General features: G+C 37.8%; 6 protein-coding genes across 6 annotated transcripts; 3 read left to right on the top strand and 3 right to left on the bottom strand.

Annotated features, from left to right (window-relative positions):
- Nucleotides 1-1,068: 1,068 nt before the first annotated feature.
- On the top strand, nt 1,069-5,460 carry LOC137580328 (protein aubergine-like). Its single transcript, XM_068294321.1, is given in 10 exon segments — nt 1,069-1,134; nt 1,136-1,180; nt 1,974-2,130; nt 2,190-2,683; nt 2,752-2,944; nt 3,181-3,308; nt 3,376-3,530; nt 3,605-3,994; nt 4,062-4,172; nt 4,236-5,460. Coding segments are annotated over 10 exon segments (2,625 nt in total). The 5' UTR covers nt 1,069-1,083; the 3' UTR covers nt 5,137-5,460.
- Nucleotides 5,461-6,455: 995 nt separating this feature from the next.
- On the bottom strand, nt 6,456-7,629 carry RpL9 (ribosomal protein L9). Its single transcript, XM_068294365.1, has 3 exons — nt 7,500-7,629; nt 6,921-7,171; nt 6,456-6,850 (listed from the first exon to the last, which is right to left on the bottom strand). The coding sequence occupies exons 2-3, from the start codon at nt 7,159-7,161 to the stop codon at nt 6,519-6,521; spliced, it is 573 nt and encodes a 190-aa protein (XP_068150466.1). The 5' UTR covers nt 7,162-7,171; nt 7,500-7,629; the 3' UTR covers nt 6,456-6,518.
- A 103-nt stretch (nt 7,630-7,732) lies between these two features.
- On the top strand, nt 7,733-13,229 carry Nup154 (nuclear pore complex protein Nup154). The gene is made up of 12 exons (XM_068294556.1): nt 7,733-7,990; nt 8,057-8,219; nt 8,286-8,818; nt 8,883-9,055; nt 9,138-10,120; nt 10,188-10,442; nt 10,753-10,902; nt 10,977-11,523; nt 11,585-12,092; nt 12,161-12,642; nt 12,716-12,838; nt 12,906-13,229. The coding sequence occupies exons 1-12, from the start codon at nt 7,886-7,888 to the stop codon at nt 13,036-13,038; spliced, it is 4,155 nt and encodes a 1,384-aa protein (XP_068150657.1). The 5' UTR covers nt 7,733-7,885; the 3' UTR covers nt 13,039-13,229.
- Nucleotides 13,230-13,278: 49 nt separating this feature from the next.
- Nucleotides 13,279-14,482, bottom strand: Art8 (Arginine methyltransferase 8). Its single transcript, XM_068294555.1, has 2 exons — nt 14,366-14,482; nt 13,279-14,307 (listed from the first exon to the last, which is right to left on the bottom strand). The coding sequence occupies exons 1-2, from the start codon at nt 14,402-14,404 to the stop codon at nt 13,351-13,353; spliced, it is 996 nt and encodes a 331-aa protein (XP_068150656.1). The 5' UTR covers nt 14,405-14,482; the 3' UTR covers nt 13,279-13,350.
- A 29-nt stretch (nt 14,483-14,511) lies between these two features.
- Cog4 (conserved oligomeric Golgi complex subunit 4) lies at nt 14,512-17,508 on the top strand. The gene is made up of 6 exons (XM_068294588.1): nt 14,512-14,721; nt 14,792-15,528; nt 15,590-15,902; nt 15,963-16,886; nt 16,974-17,200; nt 17,270-17,508. Exons 1-6 carry the CDS (start codon nt 14,635-14,637, stop codon nt 17,310-17,312), a joined length of 2,331 nt encoding a protein of 776 aa, XP_068150689.1. The 5' UTR covers nt 14,512-14,634; the 3' UTR covers nt 17,313-17,508.
- Grip75 (gamma-tubulin complex component 4) lies at nt 17,196-19,888 on the bottom strand. Its single transcript, XM_068294589.1, is given in 9 exon segments — nt 17,196-17,457; nt 17,577-17,859; nt 17,922-18,291; nt 18,353-18,844; nt 18,905-19,018; nt 19,020-19,074; nt 19,142-19,427; nt 19,496-19,655; nt 19,725-19,888. Coding segments are annotated over 9 exon segments (1,980 nt in total). The 5' UTR covers nt 19,794-19,888; the 3' UTR covers nt 17,196-17,306.
- Nucleotides 19,889-19,907: the final 19 nt, after the last annotated feature.

Here is a 19,907-nt window from a genome sequence, read left to right as displayed (position 1 = left end):
AGGAATTTAGAAGATTCTATTTTGACCTGATTTTTTATACCCTTGCAAAAAGGGTATATTAATTTTGGTCAGAAGTGTGCAACGCATAGAACGAAGCATCTCCGACCATACAAAGTATATATATTCTTGATCAGCACGACGAGACGAGTTCAAATAGCCATGTCCGTCCGTCCGTCTGGATCAACGCAAACTCCTCCTAGACCGGGGTCTAATTGACGGGGTTGTATATCTCAGACTCAGCCAGATCGGACCAACATATCATATAGCTCCCATACAAACCCCAAAGTCACGAACAGTGACTTTTCTCAATAACTTCGTTATTTTCTATGCTATTATCGTAAAACTTAATATTAGAGAGTTTATTACGCTTATAAACGACTGTGCCAAATTTGATCAAGATCGGATGACTATATCATATAGCTCCCATAGGAACGATCGGTCGAAAACAGTGACTTTTGTAAATAACTTCGTTACTTTTAACGTGATTGTTTTCAAATTAAACATTTCATAATTTAATATATCTGTTAATGACTGTGCCGAATTTGATAAAGATCGGGTGACTATATCATATAGCTCCCATAGGAACGATCGGTGGAAAACAGTGACTTTGATCAATATCTTCGTTATTTCCCATGATTGTAGGCCATTCTTTCGCAAACATAAGCCTTTTTAGATAAAACGTTCTTCCACATTGATGGCTAATAGGTAAGGAAAGAGTTACCAAAAAAGTTGCAAGGGTATACAAACTTTGACGCGGTCGAAGTTAGCCCCGGCCCTCTGGCTTTTAATAAAAAGATGGATGTGGAACAAAATGGAATTTATTGTACCCCCTATTATTATAGCGACATCATTTGAATTTCTTCCTCTTGTAAAAGAAAGAAAACATCGATAGTGCTGGCCAAACATCGATGTTTTATAAAAATACAAAACCATCGATGTATCGATAGTACCATCGATGTTTTTTCCAGCTCCAGGAACATCATTTGAATTTCTTCCTCTTGAAGCTTTGAGTGTGCGAATTTTATTTCTGACTCGTAAAGAAAAAAGTGTGGATATAGAAGTGAAATTAAGATTTAAGTAATTATGAATAATCTGCCGTCTAATTCTGGACACTCCCGAGGTCGAGGTCGTGGAATTAAAAAAAAATGAAGACCTAACTCGTGGCTTGGGGCCTCAATTGGTAAATATTAATTCCGAATAATGTATTACAGTTTTTACTTAATGTATGTACGTAAATGTGTACATCAATTGTCAAATAGAAAAATTTCTCGGAATTTAGCAAATGGTTACATGTGTGTAAATTGAGTCGTAGAGTTTGCATTCAGTTTTGGGGGGCATCATTTCCCATTGCGAAGGATTAACCGTTAGAGCGGTATGACGCTTTGTCTGTTTTATTTTCATATGTATATGTGTGTATGTACGACCATTCATGTCAATATGTATGTATGTATATGTATGCATTCAAAGAAGAGATCGGATACTCACTCAGTCTTATTCGGCTCTAACGACTTTGTTCGTGTAGTAAACCCGCAATGCGCACCAATACGAAAGGAATGAAAGAATTGTAGCGCCAAATTTAAATAAGGTTAAGGCAATGCTACATAGAATATATGTACATATATACAAACCATGTATATGCGTAATGATTTGGTACAGCTTTTTATACCAAACTCGGAAATCTAAAGTTGTTTAATAATTGTCTAGATCCTAGAAACTTTATCGCAATTTATTCCCATGGGTTGCCTGTGTACCCTATGTACATGCATATATTCCGAGGCTAAAAAAGTGATGACTCTTTAATTTTGATGGTTGTATGTGTGTAAGCATATAAATATGAATGTATGTAGATGCATATATGTATATGTACATACATGAAGACAGTGGTGTTGTGTTTTTGTTGTTGGTTTTGGACCGTTTTAGTTTACTCTTGCTAGCTTTGTTTAAAATTAAATTAAATTTTGTGTTGATTTTAGGGCCAGGCTTCTTCTTCAAGCGGGAGTCAACAGCATCAAGTTGGAGCAGCTGCTGCTGCCGTAGTCAATGAACCTCCGAGGCAGTTGCAAGAAGGTTCAGGCAGTCAAAGTACTACCGAGACACAGAAATCTCGTGAGACTGAAAGAAGTGGTGATGGTGAGTGGTGAATTTTAATATGTAATACAAATTAATTTTCGTTTTTTTTTTTTGAAAAGGTGATGCACGTGGATCAGTTCGGGGTCGTCGCGTAATTTCGCAAGTTGTACACTCTCGGCCTCAGGGATTGGTGACCAAAACGGGATTGTCGGGCAGGAGAATTACCGCCCAAACCAATTACTTTAAACTTTTGACCACCCCGAATTGGACGATTTACCAATACCGAGTAGACTTTGTTCCTGACGTAGACAATACTCGCTTGCGGCGTGGACTGTTATCGGAACACCGGGATCTTTTGGGCGGTTATATATTTGATGGAACCGTACTTTTTTGCTCAACAGCTTTCAAGCCTGTGCCCAACAGTCTTTACGTTTTGGAGTTGTTGACTACAAGTCGCACGGGTGAAAAATTTGAGGTGAAAATCAAGCAAGTCGGCACTGTGGAATCCGGGGATGCTCAGCAATTTCAGGTTCTCAACCTGATTCTTCGAAGAGCCATGGAGGGTTTGAATTTGCAGTTAGTCTCACGCAATTTTTTTGATCCAAAGGCAAAGGTAATTCCTTCATTGTAGCGGTCCCAACCTGAATTTTCGTGTCCGATACTCATTAATTTTGATCTTAGATTAACCTGGAGACTTATCGCATGGAATTATGGCCCGGATATCAAACTTCTATTCGCCAGCACGAGGCGGACATATTGCTTTGCTCAGAGGTTGCACATAAGGTTATGAGAACTGACACCTTGTTTAACATTTTGTCCGAGACAATTCGTGATAATGACGATTATCAAGCTGCATTCAGGCGACAAGTTATTGGTATGTTTTTCTCTGGTTCTTAATTCTTATAAAGTTGAAGCTGAAATGTAGACTGAATATTTAATTTGTTTGTTACACATAGTTTTATAAAAACTAACACATGGGAGGGTAGAAGAATTGTATTATGGACATCTTGTGCTGACTGTGAACTTGTGAAGAACCTATATTTTTGATGTCCACATGTCTTACACGACAATTTAATAGATTATTTAATTTGTTTTTTCACATTTGGTTAGGCATGGTTGTTTTCACGGATTATAACAATAAAACATACCGTGTAGATGAGGTGGACTTTGACTCATCTCCATTATCGACGTTTACTACCAAGAATGGGGACATTACTTATGTGGATTACTATAAAACGGTAAATCACCAATCCGTTCACAAGTGTATAGGTTTAAAATATTAATTTCTGTATACTCGAAATTTAGCGTTATAACATCTCCATCCGGGACTGCAAGCAGCCAATGATTGTGTGCTGTCCGACAGAAAAAAATATTCGCGGTGGAGCGGATTCGCTCATTATGTTGATTCCCGAATTGGCTCGTGCTACTGGAATGACAGACGCAATGCGTGCCAATTTTAGGTGGGTCCTTTTGCAAAATATTTCTTTTTTCTGCCGTAATCTTACTTTCCTGTTTTGTTTGTCGTTTAATCCAGGCTGATGAAGGCAATGAGTGAGCACACCCGATTAGCTCCTGATCGCCGTATTGAGCGCCTCCGTGCTTTCAATAGCCGCCTAAAATCATCTGCACATAGCATGGAAGTTTTAAAATCGTGGAATATTGATTTGGGTGTTGCGTTGGTTGAGATACCGGCACGTGTGTTACCATCGGAAAAAATAATTTTCGGAAACCAGATGAAGTTCCTTTGCGACCATCGCGCAGATTGGTCATACGAATTTCGTACTAATTCCATGTTCACCCATGTTGATATTAAGCGATGGTATGTGATTGTTCCACAGCGTAGTAAGCGCGAGGCTCAAGAATTCGTTAAGATGTGCATGAGAGCAGCTTCAGGCATGAAGATGTTGATTGCCGAACCACGATAGTAAGTTCAAAATCGTTTAAAGTATCTTTAAAGTGAACTTGTCACTTGGCATATACTATAATTACAGTGAGGAAATTCCCGATGACCGCAACGGTACCTATTCTCGAGCAATTGACAATACCACAACAAAGGATCCTCAAATCATAATGCTTGTTTTGAAAACCCCCAATGAAGAAAAGTATGAGAAAATGATTTGATCAAATAAAGATTGTGAGTAATATTTAGAATTTTTCTTTTGCAGGTATAGTTGCATCAAGAAGCGAGCTTGTGTGGATCGCCCTGTGCCGTCGCAAGTTGTGACACTGAAAACCATTGCACCGCGTCAAGAAAGGGTTGGCGGATTGATGTCGATCGCCACAAAAGTTGTTATTCAAATGAATGCAAAGTTGATGGGTGCTCCGTGGATGATAGAGCTGCCTTTACGTGGTCTAATGACGGTCGGCTTCGATGTATGTCATTCCCCGAAGAGTAAGAACAAATCATATGGCGCTTTAGTAGCCACAATGGACATGAAAATATCCCAGCGCTACTACTCTTCGGTGAACGAGCACATGAAGGGACAGGAATTGTCGAATCAGATGTCCATGAATATGACATACGCCTTAAAAGCTTACCGTGACTTGCATGGGGCTCTACCAGAGCGCATTCTCTTCTTCCGTGATGGTGTTGGCGATGGCCAACTTCATCAGGTTTTCAATACGGAAGTAAAATTTTTAAAGGCCAAGCTTGATGAAATTTACAAGTCGGCAGGCAAGCCTGAAGGCTCTCGCATGGCTTTTGTTGTCGTCGCCAAACGCATTAATACTCGTTACTTTGTTAACAGGCGCAATCCCGAGCCAGGTACCGTTGTCGACGATGTTATTACATTGCCAGAACGCTACGACTTTTTCTTAGTGTCACAGGCTGTGAATCAGGGAACGGTATCACCCACAAATTATAACGTCATCCATGACAACATGGGACTCAGCGCTGATAAGATTCAGATGCTGGCGTATAAAATGACCCATATGTACTATAATTGGTCTGGTTCTTGTCGTGTCCCTGCCGTGTGCCAATATGCACACAAATTGGCTTTCCTTGTCGCCGAAAGCATCAACCGAGCCCCATCAGCAGCTTTGGAAAACCAGCTGTACTTCCTATAATGCGGAGAACTCTATTTAAAGTTACTTACAAAGATTATGAAAATTTGTATTATTTTAAGTTTACTAATGACACGAAACTATTTTTGTGAAATCATTCCTTAAATATTTTTTAAGTGATGACCAAAAATATGTTCCTTAATTTTCAAGACATCCATCATTATATATGAACTATTTTATAAAATTGCAAGCAGGTCTGCACATTCTCTTCGAAACTTGGCAGTTCTTGTACAACTTGAATTTAACTTTTACGTTTAGTAAAGGAATGAATTTGTATTTCGAAACTTTAAGAATAAATAAAAGAAAACAAATAATGATTCTATCAAATATTTCTGTCAATTGGTGAAAAGAAAGAACTTGGGGTTTAAAATCTTCGAAAATTTATTTATGCTGGAGCTAGCAGTTATCAAGATATTTATATCCATTTGTAGAGCAAACAAAATAAATCATTTTACCCTAAACAAATAACGGCCATAACAGCTAAACTTACATAAACTTGGCAATTAACAAAACCGTCTGTAGTAAAGATTGTAATTTTTCGACGCGTTTGCATACTTTTAGGCCTCCGTTTTAATTGCTAAGAACTGTGTTTTGCACAAAGAGCAAAAAACGTTTAAGTATATATTCTAAGTGTTGCAATTTTCGAGATTTGCGACAATTCTTCAGAATCAACTGAATAAAATCTACACAAGTCGTCGTTCTGTAATATTTTTTTTAACATTCAAACCGTTTCCAACCAATTTTCAGAAATGCGATTTATATATATGTTAATATATAGATTACTATCCCATGTTTCTGACAAAAATAAAGGCCTAAAAGTATGCAAAAATTTACAATTTTAAGCAAACGGGGAATAAAATTCTATTTTATGTGAATATAGCCCACATTACAAGGAGGATTTTGCTTGGATCTAGACGATCGCAAACCATTATCCTAATCAAGAATATACTTTTCATGACAGTAATATTTTATATATTCGAAAAATAACCATCATGTTTTGGAAGTCTTATAATTAAATTCAAACAACAAACTAATTTGTTTTGCTGATTGAGGAAACGGTTATTATGCTTTAAACAGCAAAGAGCATAGACAATAATATATAATTAGTGTCGACTAATAGTGCAGACCTCTTTCGAATCAAACAATTAGTAGTTAGTTAGTTCAAACATACATACTCCTTAAGCACATTTATCCAGCATATTACACTTAAACACTTTTCTCCCTCATAATATTTTCACTATGTTCTATTTTCCCGCACTACACAATGGGTAAAAAGTGTTGACGATAATTGGAATGATTTTAGAAAATACACTTTCCGTTAATTAGTTTCGGCCAGCATTGTTTTTTTATTCACTTTTCAGGTAGAAACAAATAATTATAAACATCTAAGCTTCCGTCTTCACTACGGTCGTCTTTTCAGAGACGTACAGACCGTCAAGGAATTTACGGATATCCTTGTTCTTGACGGTAGTAGATTGCTGGATGAGTGCAGCTGATCCGGAGACAGCTTCAATGTCGTTGCCCTCAACGATAAGTTCATCCTTTTGGGCAGTGGAATTGACAACGGTCACACCAGATGCCATCTCGACACGACGAATGTACTTTTCACCCAAGAAATTACGGATTTCAATAACCGTGTTGTTCTCCGATGTTACGCAGTTAATGGGGAAATGGGCATATACAGCGCGCATTTTGTACTGGAAGCCAAAAGTCACTCCTGCAATAATAATAATTAAAAGAGCAAATTGTTATCTCAACCTAAACGATGTATATCAAATAATAATTACCCTTTATCATGTTTTCAATGTGACTGCAGACAGTACGGACAGCAGCTAGCTCCTTCTTGGTACCAAACCATTTCTCTACCTTCAACGTCCGCTTGTCCGACATGTACATATCCAGGGCCAAGTGTTTAAAGCTACGCTTCAGAGTGCCGCGGGTGCCGACGATGGTGACCACACGAGCCTTCACAGAGGCCTTGATATCCTTGGGGATTTTCACACATTGGTTCGAGTTGATCGTTCGCATTTTGGCGACACTGCATAAAACAAATAGTACAAACTAATATTAATATTCAAGTATTTTGTAATTTTGTCATCATTTTAATCATTATTGTGTCCCATTGCAAGTATTAAACTGCCGGTTTAGGTTCACATACAAACAAACGAAATCGTTTATACAAAATTCACTGGCACTTGCAATTATTGTATATTTGTATGCAATACATCATTTTTGTCAGAAATATAAATAAACGCAACAAGTTGAACATGTAGCCTAACGTTTGAAGCATTAATTAACATGTTTAAGGTGTTTATTAAACTGATGTTTTTAAATTTCGTTTCAATCAAATTCGTAACAAAACTTACACACTGCAGACCGACCGGAAAGAGGTTGAAAAAAGAAAGGAAATTTCTGACGTTTCTTCTGATTGGTGTTGCCAGAAAAAAGAAGTTTCGTATGGTTGGCGTTGCCAGAAAAAACAAAGGAAATTTTCGATTTGGTGCTGCCAGAAAAAAGGGATTTTTAAAAATAGTGTCGATAAATTATCGGTCATGGGTTTTAGGGAGGAACGATAGCTTGTAAAACGCACATGCACATTGGTCCATCTCTAATCGGCGTCTCTGTTTCAGCTGGCTGTATTTCGCGCTAATTTCCTGACATTTTGTTTTCTATTTGATTAAATAACTTGATAAAAGCAATTAAGTTCGTTTTCAATTAATACTGTGATTAGAAATAGACATTATTTAAGAACATGACTATGAATGCAACACAATCACCGCAGGACCTTCTATTGACGGCCGGAAATATGTTAGAATGGCACGACAGCCGAGACAGACAAAAGCCGGGCCTGCTGGAGGTAAGTTTATAACAAATCTGATACATAAAATAAATATTATTATTTTCATTTTTTTAATTCTTCTAGTTAACCGGCGTCAGCCAACATGGCAGGGCAACAATGAGCGGACTCAATGATCATGACTATCAAAGTCTAGCGTATTTGCCCTCTAATGATACACATAACCTACAACAAATGCGAACAGTAACAAAGTCGGGCATTCCCACCGAGATCTTGGAACACTTTAAGCGTATGTGATAGATGGTTTAAGCTTTAATTGAGAATTAATAGTAATTTACTCAATTCTCATTGTTAGATATCAAATGTCATTGCACCATGGGCTTATTTCCGGAAATTGGGCGTGCATGGTTGACCATTGATTCAGAAATATATATATGGACCTACGATCAGGCACGGGATGTTGCCTACTATGATGGTCTAAGTCATTTGATTGTTAGCGTTGGATTGGTCAAACCAAAGTCCGGCGTTTTTGTCAATGATGTCAAGTATTTGCTTATATTAACGACACCGATTGAGGTTATTGTGTTGGGTGTGACATTTGGTGACGATTCAACAGAATGCAAGGCTTCTTCCCGACTCGAGCAGGAGCAGCAAAATGCCATGATGCTGATGAATAGACCAATATTTGTTATTGCCACAGACAACATATCGATAGGTGTTATTAAAGGAACCGAAGATGGTCGCATTTTTCTAGGCGGTCGTGATGGCTGCTTATATGAGATTCACTATCAGGCTGAGTCCAGCTGGTTTGGGAAACGTTGCAAAAAAATTAATCTATCGCAGGGTATCGTTTCCTGTATGGTTCCCAGTTTCCTTAAAGTATTTTCTGTATGTAGAATAATACGAATATAATAATTTACATGGCTTATTGAATGCATTTGTTTCTTTGCAGGAAGTTGATCCCATCGAACGTATTGCCGTTGACAATAGTCGAAAATTACTTTATCTTCTGACAGAGCGAGGTTCGATTGAAGCCTGGGAAATGGGCAAGGATTATATACAAACACGAAGGCTGGGAAAAGTTACACAAAACGATATTGTCAGCCAATGCGTCAACCTTATCAAGTATATATTTAAATTTATTTTATTTACATCTTGGCACATTTTTTTTTTTTTTTTGCTAATATTACGACTATTATATTTTCAGAACTGTGGATCCATCGATTTTCAAATGTGTTAAGGCAATTTGTGCACTTAGCGTAGATGATGCAAACGGTCTGCACTTGGTAGCTGTTACACAGAGTGGCGTTCGTCTTTATTTCTCCACAACATCGCTGAATTTACCACAACAGGCAAGTGCCTATATGCAGGCCGATAATTGCGGAGTTCCACAATCAGGTCTAACTCCCCCGCCAATGGGTGATTTTGAATCGACACGGGGTCTCTATTTACTTCATGTGCGTCTGCCGCCGGGATACACTCCAAATGCAACTACCAACAAACCTAAGCAAGTGCATGCGGCCCATTACAGCGAGGGCACCACTTTGATGGTCACAACACAGCAGCAAGAGCAAGATTTACTATGGTCCATCAGTTCAGCGCCATTTATGAACTTCAACTATTTATCAGAGTCCACAGCTCTGGCCGGATTGGATGGCATCGTCTGGGGTTTAGCTGAAGTGCACGACTCCCTTCGTTCGGGTTATAAATCACTTCTTTATAACGCCCGAACTCCACGTAAATTGGCTTTACTTACTAATCAGGGCACACACATAATCGAGTTGCTTAAGGCGGCAGACATTTTACACCAATTGATGTTGGCCTGCAACGGGCCACACCATGAGGAGGTGAAAATGTTCTTTCAACCACAAAATGCTCGAGAGGCGTGTGCCACCGCCCTTTTATTGGCCACTTCAGAAAAGTTTCGTGGCGGCGATATAGCAATGTGGGCAACCCAAGCTTTCATGTTATATGGAGGTGAACCGGGTTTTCAACATCAGAAATTTCATCATAATGTGACAAATCGAAATTTACCAAATCAAACATTGGGCGCTAATTCAACTGTTGTCGGAAGGGATTCTACCATGCCACCAATCTATATGTCAACACCAATGCCAAATAGTGCTGGTCCTGCCAGTCCTACCGCATATCCACCAGTCACATCGCTATATAGTCAGCCAATTAGTCCCAGTAAGACAAGAATGAGAATTCCAATGTATTTATTTCTATTAACAAGATCATTTTTATATATTTCCAGTTGCACAAGGGTCAGTTCCTCCCAATGTTACGGCCTCGGCGGCAATGGCTAATGAAAATTCATCAATTATATTTTCGGCTAAACATGATGGCTTGTATCTATTTGTATCACGAATGTTGCGTCCCATTTGGCATTTACGATGTGTCGATCAAAGTTTCCACTCCAATCTTAAACTAAACGATTGTACTCAACTCTTACTTGAGTTAAGATCGTTAAGAAACTTTTTGGAATTGCATTCTGTTCACGATCTTTCTTGTAAGTCAAATCTGGTTTGTGAAAGATTTCACCTAGCCCATAGTTCTATTCTTGTGAAGTTTAAAGACAACCAAAATGAATATCTATACATCTATATTTGTTTAAGATAGCTTCAGTGTTAGTTAGAATCGCATTTTGACTTTTCAATTAAGGTCAATTCATTTGTTTTACTCCTTGTAACGCACGCCAACAAAACTTAGATCCAAAGACTAGAAATGTTAGGGGTGATTGTACTTTTTGTTTTGACTGACTTAAAGTTGGTATTAACAAGATTTTACTATATTATTTTAAATCATTTTTAAATTTGCAGCTTCTACTACTACACGTTTGCCCTATGATAGTCATTTTAGTAATCTGGCAATGTCTAATAGCCATTTACCTTTGAACGAGCAGCGCAATATCACAGAGTTGGCTCAGACTGAAGAGAAACGTTCACTTTCAGCGTTAAATATATTTGTCAGTAAGTAAAACAGACACAAATTTTATTATTATGATCAAAATGTACCATACAAATTTCTATCCATAATTTTGCAGAACATGCCTGCGAGGTGATATCACTTTGGAGCATACTCACTAAACACAAGTTTCAACAGCTTTGCCAACAATTAAGTGCAGAGCATCAAAAGCTATTGGAGTGCTGTTCATTTCGAGATCTTTTACTAACACGTTCAGAAGTCTGCGCTTTTCTAATTATCTCGTTAATCAATTTCTATCTAAAAGACAAGGCCAGCGTGTGTGAAGTATCGAATAATTTGCGTGAACTATGTCCAAATCTGTATAGACATGAGGATGAAGTAACATACAAGGCCACTGAGCTATTAATGAATGCCAAGAACTGTACATCATCAGTAGATAAGGAGACGATGCTACGAACTACACTACAAATGTGCAAAAATGCGGCTCCCACACTGCCCTTGCACAGCATTTGTCAACAATTTATTTCAGCTGAATTCTATGAAGGGGTAATCGAACTTGCTGCCACATGTGCATCAAAAAGTGATCCCGAAGAGGTGGGAATACACTTTTATAACAATAATGAGCCGTCAGAAGATCGTGAAGGTTACGCATGCTTTGCCACACGGTAATTAAATTAATACGAAAAAAGAAAACTCTAAGTTGATAATTAAATTTTGTATTTCTAGGATGAACTATTACAAGGAGGTTCAACTTATGCTCGATCATGTCTATGAAATTTTTTGCAATCGAAAAACTGTTCAGGATAACATGAAATCTGATATTACTGACCATGTGGGTAATGTCAACCAAGCTATACCAAAAATATCCATGCAAGCGCTACGTGTTAAAGATCCCCTTATGCATGTGACCCTCTACGAATGGTTGTTATCTCATGATATGCTTAGTGAACTTTTAGACGTAATCGAACCATCTTTAGGCGATTTTCTACGTCGAAGTGTAAATCGAAATCCCGAAAATGTGGTTTTAATTGATTTACTTTGGAAGTACTATGAAAAGAACGCCCATCATGCACAAGCCGCACAGATTCTCGACAATTTGGCAATGACTCGTAGTGATAATATATCCCTGGAATTACGTATAGAGTATTTGGTACGTGCTGTTATGTGTATGCGAAATGAGAACGTTGGCTCTTCCATAACCAATGGGATATTCCAAAAGGAACTAGAGGATAAGGTTTGTTTTTATTTTGTTATGAAACTTTGGTAAACTTATATACATTTATCATAATTATTCGCTTACAGCTGGAAATCGCACGTGTACAGAAAACAGTTTTGATTGATATGACAGCTTTGGCCCATAATCCGCAAAATGCCAACATGCAGGAGGCTAGTCAGGCTGTCAAACAGTTAAATTTCGCACTCTATGATATTACACAATTGTATCAACATTTTGCCGAGCCGTTCAATTTATGGGAATGCCAATTGTCTATATTGAACTGTTCTCACCACAATGATCCCTTACTGATTGAGTCTGTTTGGGGTAATATTATAAATAGTGTTGTCGACTGTCCTGGATCGGCCCATGAACGCAGCGTCAAATTGTTTAGTAAAATTGAGTTACTAGTTAGAGAATTTGGTGAATCGGGAGCCTGTTTTCCGTTTGCATTTCTAATTCGAGAGCTTGAGATTAAGGCTTGTCAACTCCGTTTGCCTGAAGGAACAGTGCCTGAGAAACTAGTTGCAATGAATCTGGATGTTGAACTTTTGTTAGAGTACTACTCAAGGTATGTTATGCCTAAAAATTAAAAAAAAGTTGTAGATATGTAATTTAGTTTTTTTTTCCCCCAAAATTTGCAGAATGATTTCAATGAATGAACGAATCTGGGCTAATGAAGGCAACGAATGGCATCTTATCCAATCTGCAGTACGAGTGGTTACCCTTCTGGTCGATAATGTTCAGGCCATATGGTTCCGTTCCAAGTATGTACACAGTTTTTTGATTAAATTCAATTGCAACTACTAATATCAATTTCATTTATTTGCACAGGAGGCGAATAATTGGCAAGGCCCAAGATATAGTAGGAGCTTGTTTAAACATTTGCTATCAGAAGCCAGACAGCAATCGGTTACAACATTCTTTGAAAGAATTACAATGCCGTTTGCAACGACTGCTCGGCTAGTGGCCGTCGAATTGAAAATATTTTTAATGACTAATTGTTGTCAGAGGGCATAAAGTAAATGATCTTTAGATGTTAAGTTTGACTGAGATATTAATTTGTACTTGTATTTAAAATGTTAAAACTGTTTCCAATTTCCTATTAATAGTTTTGAGAACTTATGAATTAATTTAAATAAAAAACTATCTATTAAAACAAAAATCAAAGCGATTCAGTTACTACATAAATAATTGCGAAATTAAATCACAGAAAAAGTAACATTTTTTATTGTATGTAAACATTTTTATATTTGAAACAATTTTGTAAATTTTTGGACTATGAAGTGTCCATCATTTTTAGATGCGCCTCAGTTAAAATACATTTGGTCATATGACACGGGCAGGGCACTGGATGTTCCTCTAAATTGGCATCAAGTAGTTCGACTTCCAAATTGTATTTACGGACATCGTTTGGATTGCGTTTCATGTTGATTTGAAATGCTATTGGTGACTTTTCTTCCAGATTTTCACACGAATCTTCGGGTAAAACAACCACACACTGTTTCCAATGCGTTTCTGGGGATAGGGGCGAAGTGCTTAGAACTACAGTATCATCACCGGGAAAGAGAACGTCAAACCAAATGCAAAATCCTTGATGTTTTCCAGCTTTTTGAACTGCTAAAACTTCTTTAAATTGTATTTCCGCCAGTTCATCAACACTTACGTCCATTAAGTTCATCCAATGGAAGACAACGCCTTCGTGCAGCAAATCATTCGGTTTCAATTGAGTAACCTCTGGTCTTGTTGATTTCTGCAAACGAAGTTTTCTCGCAAATTTGTCCATCTTAACTCCATCGACATTGCTATAATAGTCGAAAAGCGATGGCAAGGAACAGGGTGCCACAAATATTGTGCATTCGGTGGGAAACATTAGGCCGTCGGGCTTTAAAAATTTGTCTCGGGCAAAGAGTACCGAATCCAACATTCCCTCGTGCAATAGGTAAAATCCCATCCATTCGGATACGATGATGTCGACCTTTTCAGCATTCGTAGGAAGTTCAAATTCCTCAACTTTAGATTGTATGACTTTTACAATACCCGTGAGATTATTGTCCTGAATTAATTCCACTGCGATTGCGGCCAGGTTAGAGGCTTCTATTGCATACACCAAACGAGCCCCAGCATTTGCACAAAAAGCAGATAGTACCTTGTCCTTAAAGAGTTCTCGATTTCGTAAGATTGCATTGTAGTATGCCTCTTGGCGAGGTCGATCCTTCAACATTAGCTCATGAATCTATGTAACTAAATCATTTAGTAAATTCTTTTAATTAAATAAAAGCTAGAGTACATACTTCCAAATTTTCATATTCAGTAAAGTAATTGGTCTCCATTTTATTAGCATGCAAAAAATCAAAACAAAAACAGACCGCGTGGAAATGGTTTTCAAATTAGAGATGGACATGGGCAAAGATTAGTTATCGAACGAACGATTTGTTATCGAACGAACAACTGTTTTCAGTTCCACGTAAAACAATTTTAGTAAACATTTCAATATACATATTATAGTGGCAGTCTTAAAAACGAGAATTAAATGGTGTATTCACCGCACAGATAAATCAAGATGAACATTCTCGACATGATTAACACGCTGGACATCAATTGCAGTGAAGATGTTGAGAAAACATTGCAAAGTATTGCCGAAGAGGAGGTACATACATACATACATACGTGTGTATAAATACGTTGCACAAACGAAGTTAATTTTTTCCTTTTTGTAGGCAAATATCGACGCCCGGCTAGACTTAGTCTCGAAACAGCAATGTCAGATTGAGGCCAAAATGAGTGGAATTGGCCGCGCAATGGCATCACTTCTGACTGTGGACAATGATTGCAACAAGCTGAACATGCAAATTATCAATACAGCTCAACTGGCTGAATCCGTGAGCGCCAAAGTACGCCGCTTAGATTTAGCCCGGTGCCGCGCTTCAGAGTGTCAACAGCGGGTTCACGATCTAATTGATCTACAACTGTGCAGTCAGGGAGTCGTAAAGGCTATCAGCGAAGAAGATTACGAAAAGGGTGCTGGTCATGTGGCCCGGTTTTTGGCCATGGATCAGCAGCTCTTGCAACGTACAGCGGATGATGTCCAGGGATCGATTACTTCCGTGAGCGACGCTGTACGCACGCTGGAAGATGCCACCGAAAAACTTCGAGATCTAATTGCCAAACGTTTCGACGAAGCTGTCAAAAACGATGACTTGGCCTCGGTGGAGAGGTTCTTTAAACTATTCCCATTGGTGGGTTGCCATCGCATCGGTGTAGAGAAATTTTCGGCCTATATATGCCTCAAGCTGTCGGCAAAGGCACAGAAAGAATTGCGCAATACACAGGATATAGCCAAGGCGGAACGTCGTTTACAATTAGCCTATGCAGATCGTCTGACTGCGATTCTTGAGAATTTTGCACGTGTTGTGGAAGTTAATCAGCCCATTATTGAGGCATTCTATGGTCAAGAGTAGGTATCAATTGTAGCCTAATTAGAGAGCTAAACGCCATGTGTCCCTTGTCAAATGCAGATCTACTTCATTAATAGATATGGTTACTATTTTGCAACGCGAGTGTGACGCTGAGGTGAGGAATCTCCTGTTGGAGTTCAACAAGAATCGGCAAATTCAGTATCGCATCAAGCAAGTCAACGAAAGCGCCCAAAGATCAAGTAATACAGGCGTTGGCACAACAAGTATCCAATCCTTAGGACATTATCGCAAACCATCTGGAGGATCAATGGACAAACTAAATCCAAAGGAAATCGATGCCATCATAGCTGAAATAACAGTCATGCATTCCAGAGTGGAGCTCTACTATCGTTTCATGCGACGTCGTATGCAAGTAATACTTGATGATGATAAACAGAAATTATATATTGTATTTGATATCATAAAATTTCAGGTTAATGCTGAGACATTTGTACAGGAGAAAGAAGATCAGAAGAAAATTATAGATCAGTATGAGAAGGTTATTAAAAACTCAGACCTCAGTCGCCAAATGCAAGAACTTTTAAGTACATATTTACTGTTCGAGAGATATTTTATGGAGGAAAGTGTTTTAAAAGCCATCGGACTTGATACATTTGAGTCGGGACAACAATGTTCATCTATTGTTGATGATGTATTCTTTATATTACGCAAATCCATAAGACGTTCTCTGACAACCCAATCCATAAATGGAACCTGTGCTGTCATCAATAATGTTGCCTCGTGTTTAGATGGTGATTTTATGTCTGCCCTTAAGGCTCCATTGAAAAGTGGTTATCCCTCGGGCTATATAGATTTGGCTCATGCATACAATGCAATACAAACGACCCTGCAGCAGGGTAAACTGCATTCCAGTGACGCTGATCGAGGACGTGCAAATTTTCTTGTACAATTGAATAATGCCGATATGTCGACGGAATATATTGAGACACTATGGCAGACAATGGAGCAAGAGATTGCCGGTACATTCCCAAATATGAGTTTAGTTGAGCGGCAATTGTTGGATAGTTGTTTGACTGAACTTAAAACTGTACGCGACACCCTTAAGGCCACTGTCGATTTTGGAATACAACAGTTGCGTTCGAGTGCAATAAAACCACGATTGAATCCTTGGGTCGATCAATTTTTGAACTTTAGTCACCATCTAACGGAGGAGGAGCTTGCCACTTACGAAGCCGGCGAAACGTTTGTACAATTTTTCATTGTGCAATTGGACGGACTTTTGAATTCGTTCAAAACCGCCTTAAGTCCACGAAATTATGATGCTCTTGTGAGCATTTTAGCCACAGAAGTGACCACTCGATTGGAGAGAGCTATTAAAAAAACAAACTTTAATCGAGTAAGTTTAAGAGGAAATCAATTAAATCAATTGCTATAAGATTATAGCATAATAATAATAGATATTATTAATCTAATTTAATTATAGCTCGGTGGTCTGGTCCTAGATCAGGAAGTACGTGCTTTAGGGGCATATTTAACAGGAGCAACATCTTGGTCTGTTCGGGATAAAATGACGCGACTATCGCAAATAGCCACGCTATTAAATTTAGATAAGGTCTCAGAACTTGCCGAATATTGGAATCCTGAGAATAATTCTGAAATGCCTTCATGGCGTCTAACATCAAATGAAGTACGCACAATTCTAACCTTAAGGTAAATACAAAAAAGTGTGCATTATATATTTGTTCATAAGAAATTAAATTAAACTTTAACATTTTTTAGAACCGATTTTCGCATAGAAGACATAAAGCGTTTGCAACTATAATCTGACCGAATTGATTGTGTTTTGTCCAGCACTAAACCAATGATTGTAATCCAATCTTAATAGCAGCTGCGACAGTGGACCCAAAATGGATGCCGATTTTATGTCAACCAAAAGTTGTACAAGGCTGGCAATCAAAACGTTAAACCTGCAATAAAAATAATAATGATAATAAAGTGTGTCAATATTTATAACCAAATATGTATGATGTAAAACATAAAAATGTATAACTTATAAATTTATAATTTTTTTCTCTTCAAAATTTACCTTTTTTCAAGCTGATCGACCGTCTCTAGCAAATCATTTGATGAATCTGGACTGGAGCTCAAATTGCCGAATTTTTCACAAAGATTTAACAATGCTAAGATAGTTCCATAAATTGGATTTTGTGTTTTACATACTGTTGCCGTAATATTCATTTCAGAAGCGTTGGCATCAGATAACAAAAAACATTGTGACAGAACATTGGCAAGAAATACTGTGTGTGCCCTTTGAATTTCTTCAAAATCGGCACCGCTTTTAATTACCTTCATAATAATGGAAAATTGACCTAAAAATAAGGAAAAAATCAAATATACAATAAAATATTAAATTTTAATGACCTTGACTCACTTTCGAGAACATCTACTTGGATGTAGAACTGTATATTATCCAGAAAGAATAATAAATGATTACGGAAATTCATGACTTTTACATTAACCGAGCCACTTGTTGTTTTTGCTGACCAAGTCTGATTGGCCCAGACATCTTGTAAGGTTTTTTGAAGCTTACGTATTACTAATAAAAATCTAAAGATCTTATTATAACGTTCAATGACTTTCGGACAGAACAGGAGATTCAATGGAAATTTACAAGTGTATTTCAGATGTACATTTCTTAAGATATCAAAATCGCAGGTTTCATCTAGATCTATGTGGCTTCTCTCCACACTTAATGTAAAGTTTTCCAGATCTTCACTAATACTCATAGCAACTGCGGCGCACTGGAAAATGAAAATCATTAAATTATCCATAATTAGTATAAAGTACAAAAATAAATTTTACCTCAAAAGCTTTGGTATAACTTCTAGCATTAATTTCGGATTCGCTTTCGATACGTTTTAGTTGATGGAAAAATTCCATATAGAATTCACCTCGACCCAGCAAATAGAAGTCCTTAATTAACGACATTTGTCGAAGTAAATCGGTTTCCTTAATAGCTATTTCCGAAAGTCGTGTACTAACATATTTTTTTATTTCGACAATGATACGCTCGATATGAAAAACATTAATTTGATCATAGTTATTGAGACTGTCAATCATGTTGTAGAAAAACTGTTCCTTCCCATTCCAAAGATCACCAAAATCATCATTGCGAGTCTCATCAAAGTTCCTTGAATGTTTGTTACCTGAAGTTTGGTTTATTTTAAATATGAGAACTGTTTGTCCCACAAATAATACTTTCTCGGCAATTAACATGGATATGAATCCGGGTATTTGCTTCATATTGACTTCATATTGCCATACATAATCCTCCGCATTGCGCATATCCGCATTCTAGATTAGAAAATATATTTCGTCTATCTATCGTAATGTACATCTATGTATACCTCTTACCAAGAGAGTTGTATCTGATGAAGCTGTTTGCGCGGATCTTTGTGAGCCATTATCTTCTCCCAGAGGTATAAACTTGATGAAGAACTCGGAATGTACATCATCAAGAACACCAAAAAAGAAGCCAATGTGCCAGATGTGAGAAAAATGCCGACTTCACGGGTTTTAAGACCCTAGGGAATTAGATTTGACTTCATTAATACACAAAAAAAAGGACTGCGATAAATTCAGATAACTTACTTGGTCATCAGGCGATGAAGATTAGGATCTCCATGTTCCGACTGCTGATGCAGACTATGCAGCAAGGCACAGCCATGTAATTTTTGCATTTTGACTTCTCGTACCAATTTACGCAAATGCATTATAATTGGCAATTGTATTTGCAGGGCATTGTGAACATATAACATCGAAGTCAGCTCATTTTGTGAGCACAAGGATTCCAGGCGTATTATTTCCTTGTAGTATTCTTCGAGTCCATTTTCAACGCCATGGGCGAACTGCACCAAATAAAATCCACTTATTGAATCTAATTAAAATAAAGAAGTATGAGAAGGTTAAAGCTTTGCAAAGAGGTCGCAATATTTCCTGACCCACCCGCCTCTTCACCTGTGGCCATCAGTGCTTTCTTCTTTCCTGCTAGTCCAAATGGTTTGGTAAATGCCACCACTTCCTGGACATTGTTGAGTATCTTTAAAATCTCTATAAAAATACCGCGCTCGCATGGATGAATAAAATGCTCCACAACATCTGTTGCCTATGAAAAATATAAACACAGTTAGTAGCTGTTGCATTTGTACATACATATATATGTATAGAAACTTACAAGAAACTTCATAATTCCCGCACCGTTTCGACCCTGACTTAGACACGACAACAAAATGTCCTGTATCATTTTTATAAGACGACCACGAAATTAAACAGGAATAGATGTCCTAGCGCTAATAAGAATACCGGCCTCAGACCAGTATTTTCCAGTGTTGGTTAACTTGTAACTAAATCAGCTGTG

This window comes from Drosophila tropicalis, unplaced genomic scaffold (assembly GCF_018151085.1).
Source record: "Drosophila tropicalis isolate 14030-0801.00 unplaced genomic scaffold, ASM1815108v1 contig_845, whole genome shotgun sequence".
Lineage (NCBI taxonomy): Eukaryota > Metazoa > Arthropoda > Insecta > Diptera > Drosophilidae > Drosophila > Drosophila tropicalis.
The sequence above is the reverse complement of the archived record's forward strand: the minus strand, read 5'-3'. Positions and strand labels throughout refer to the sequence as shown.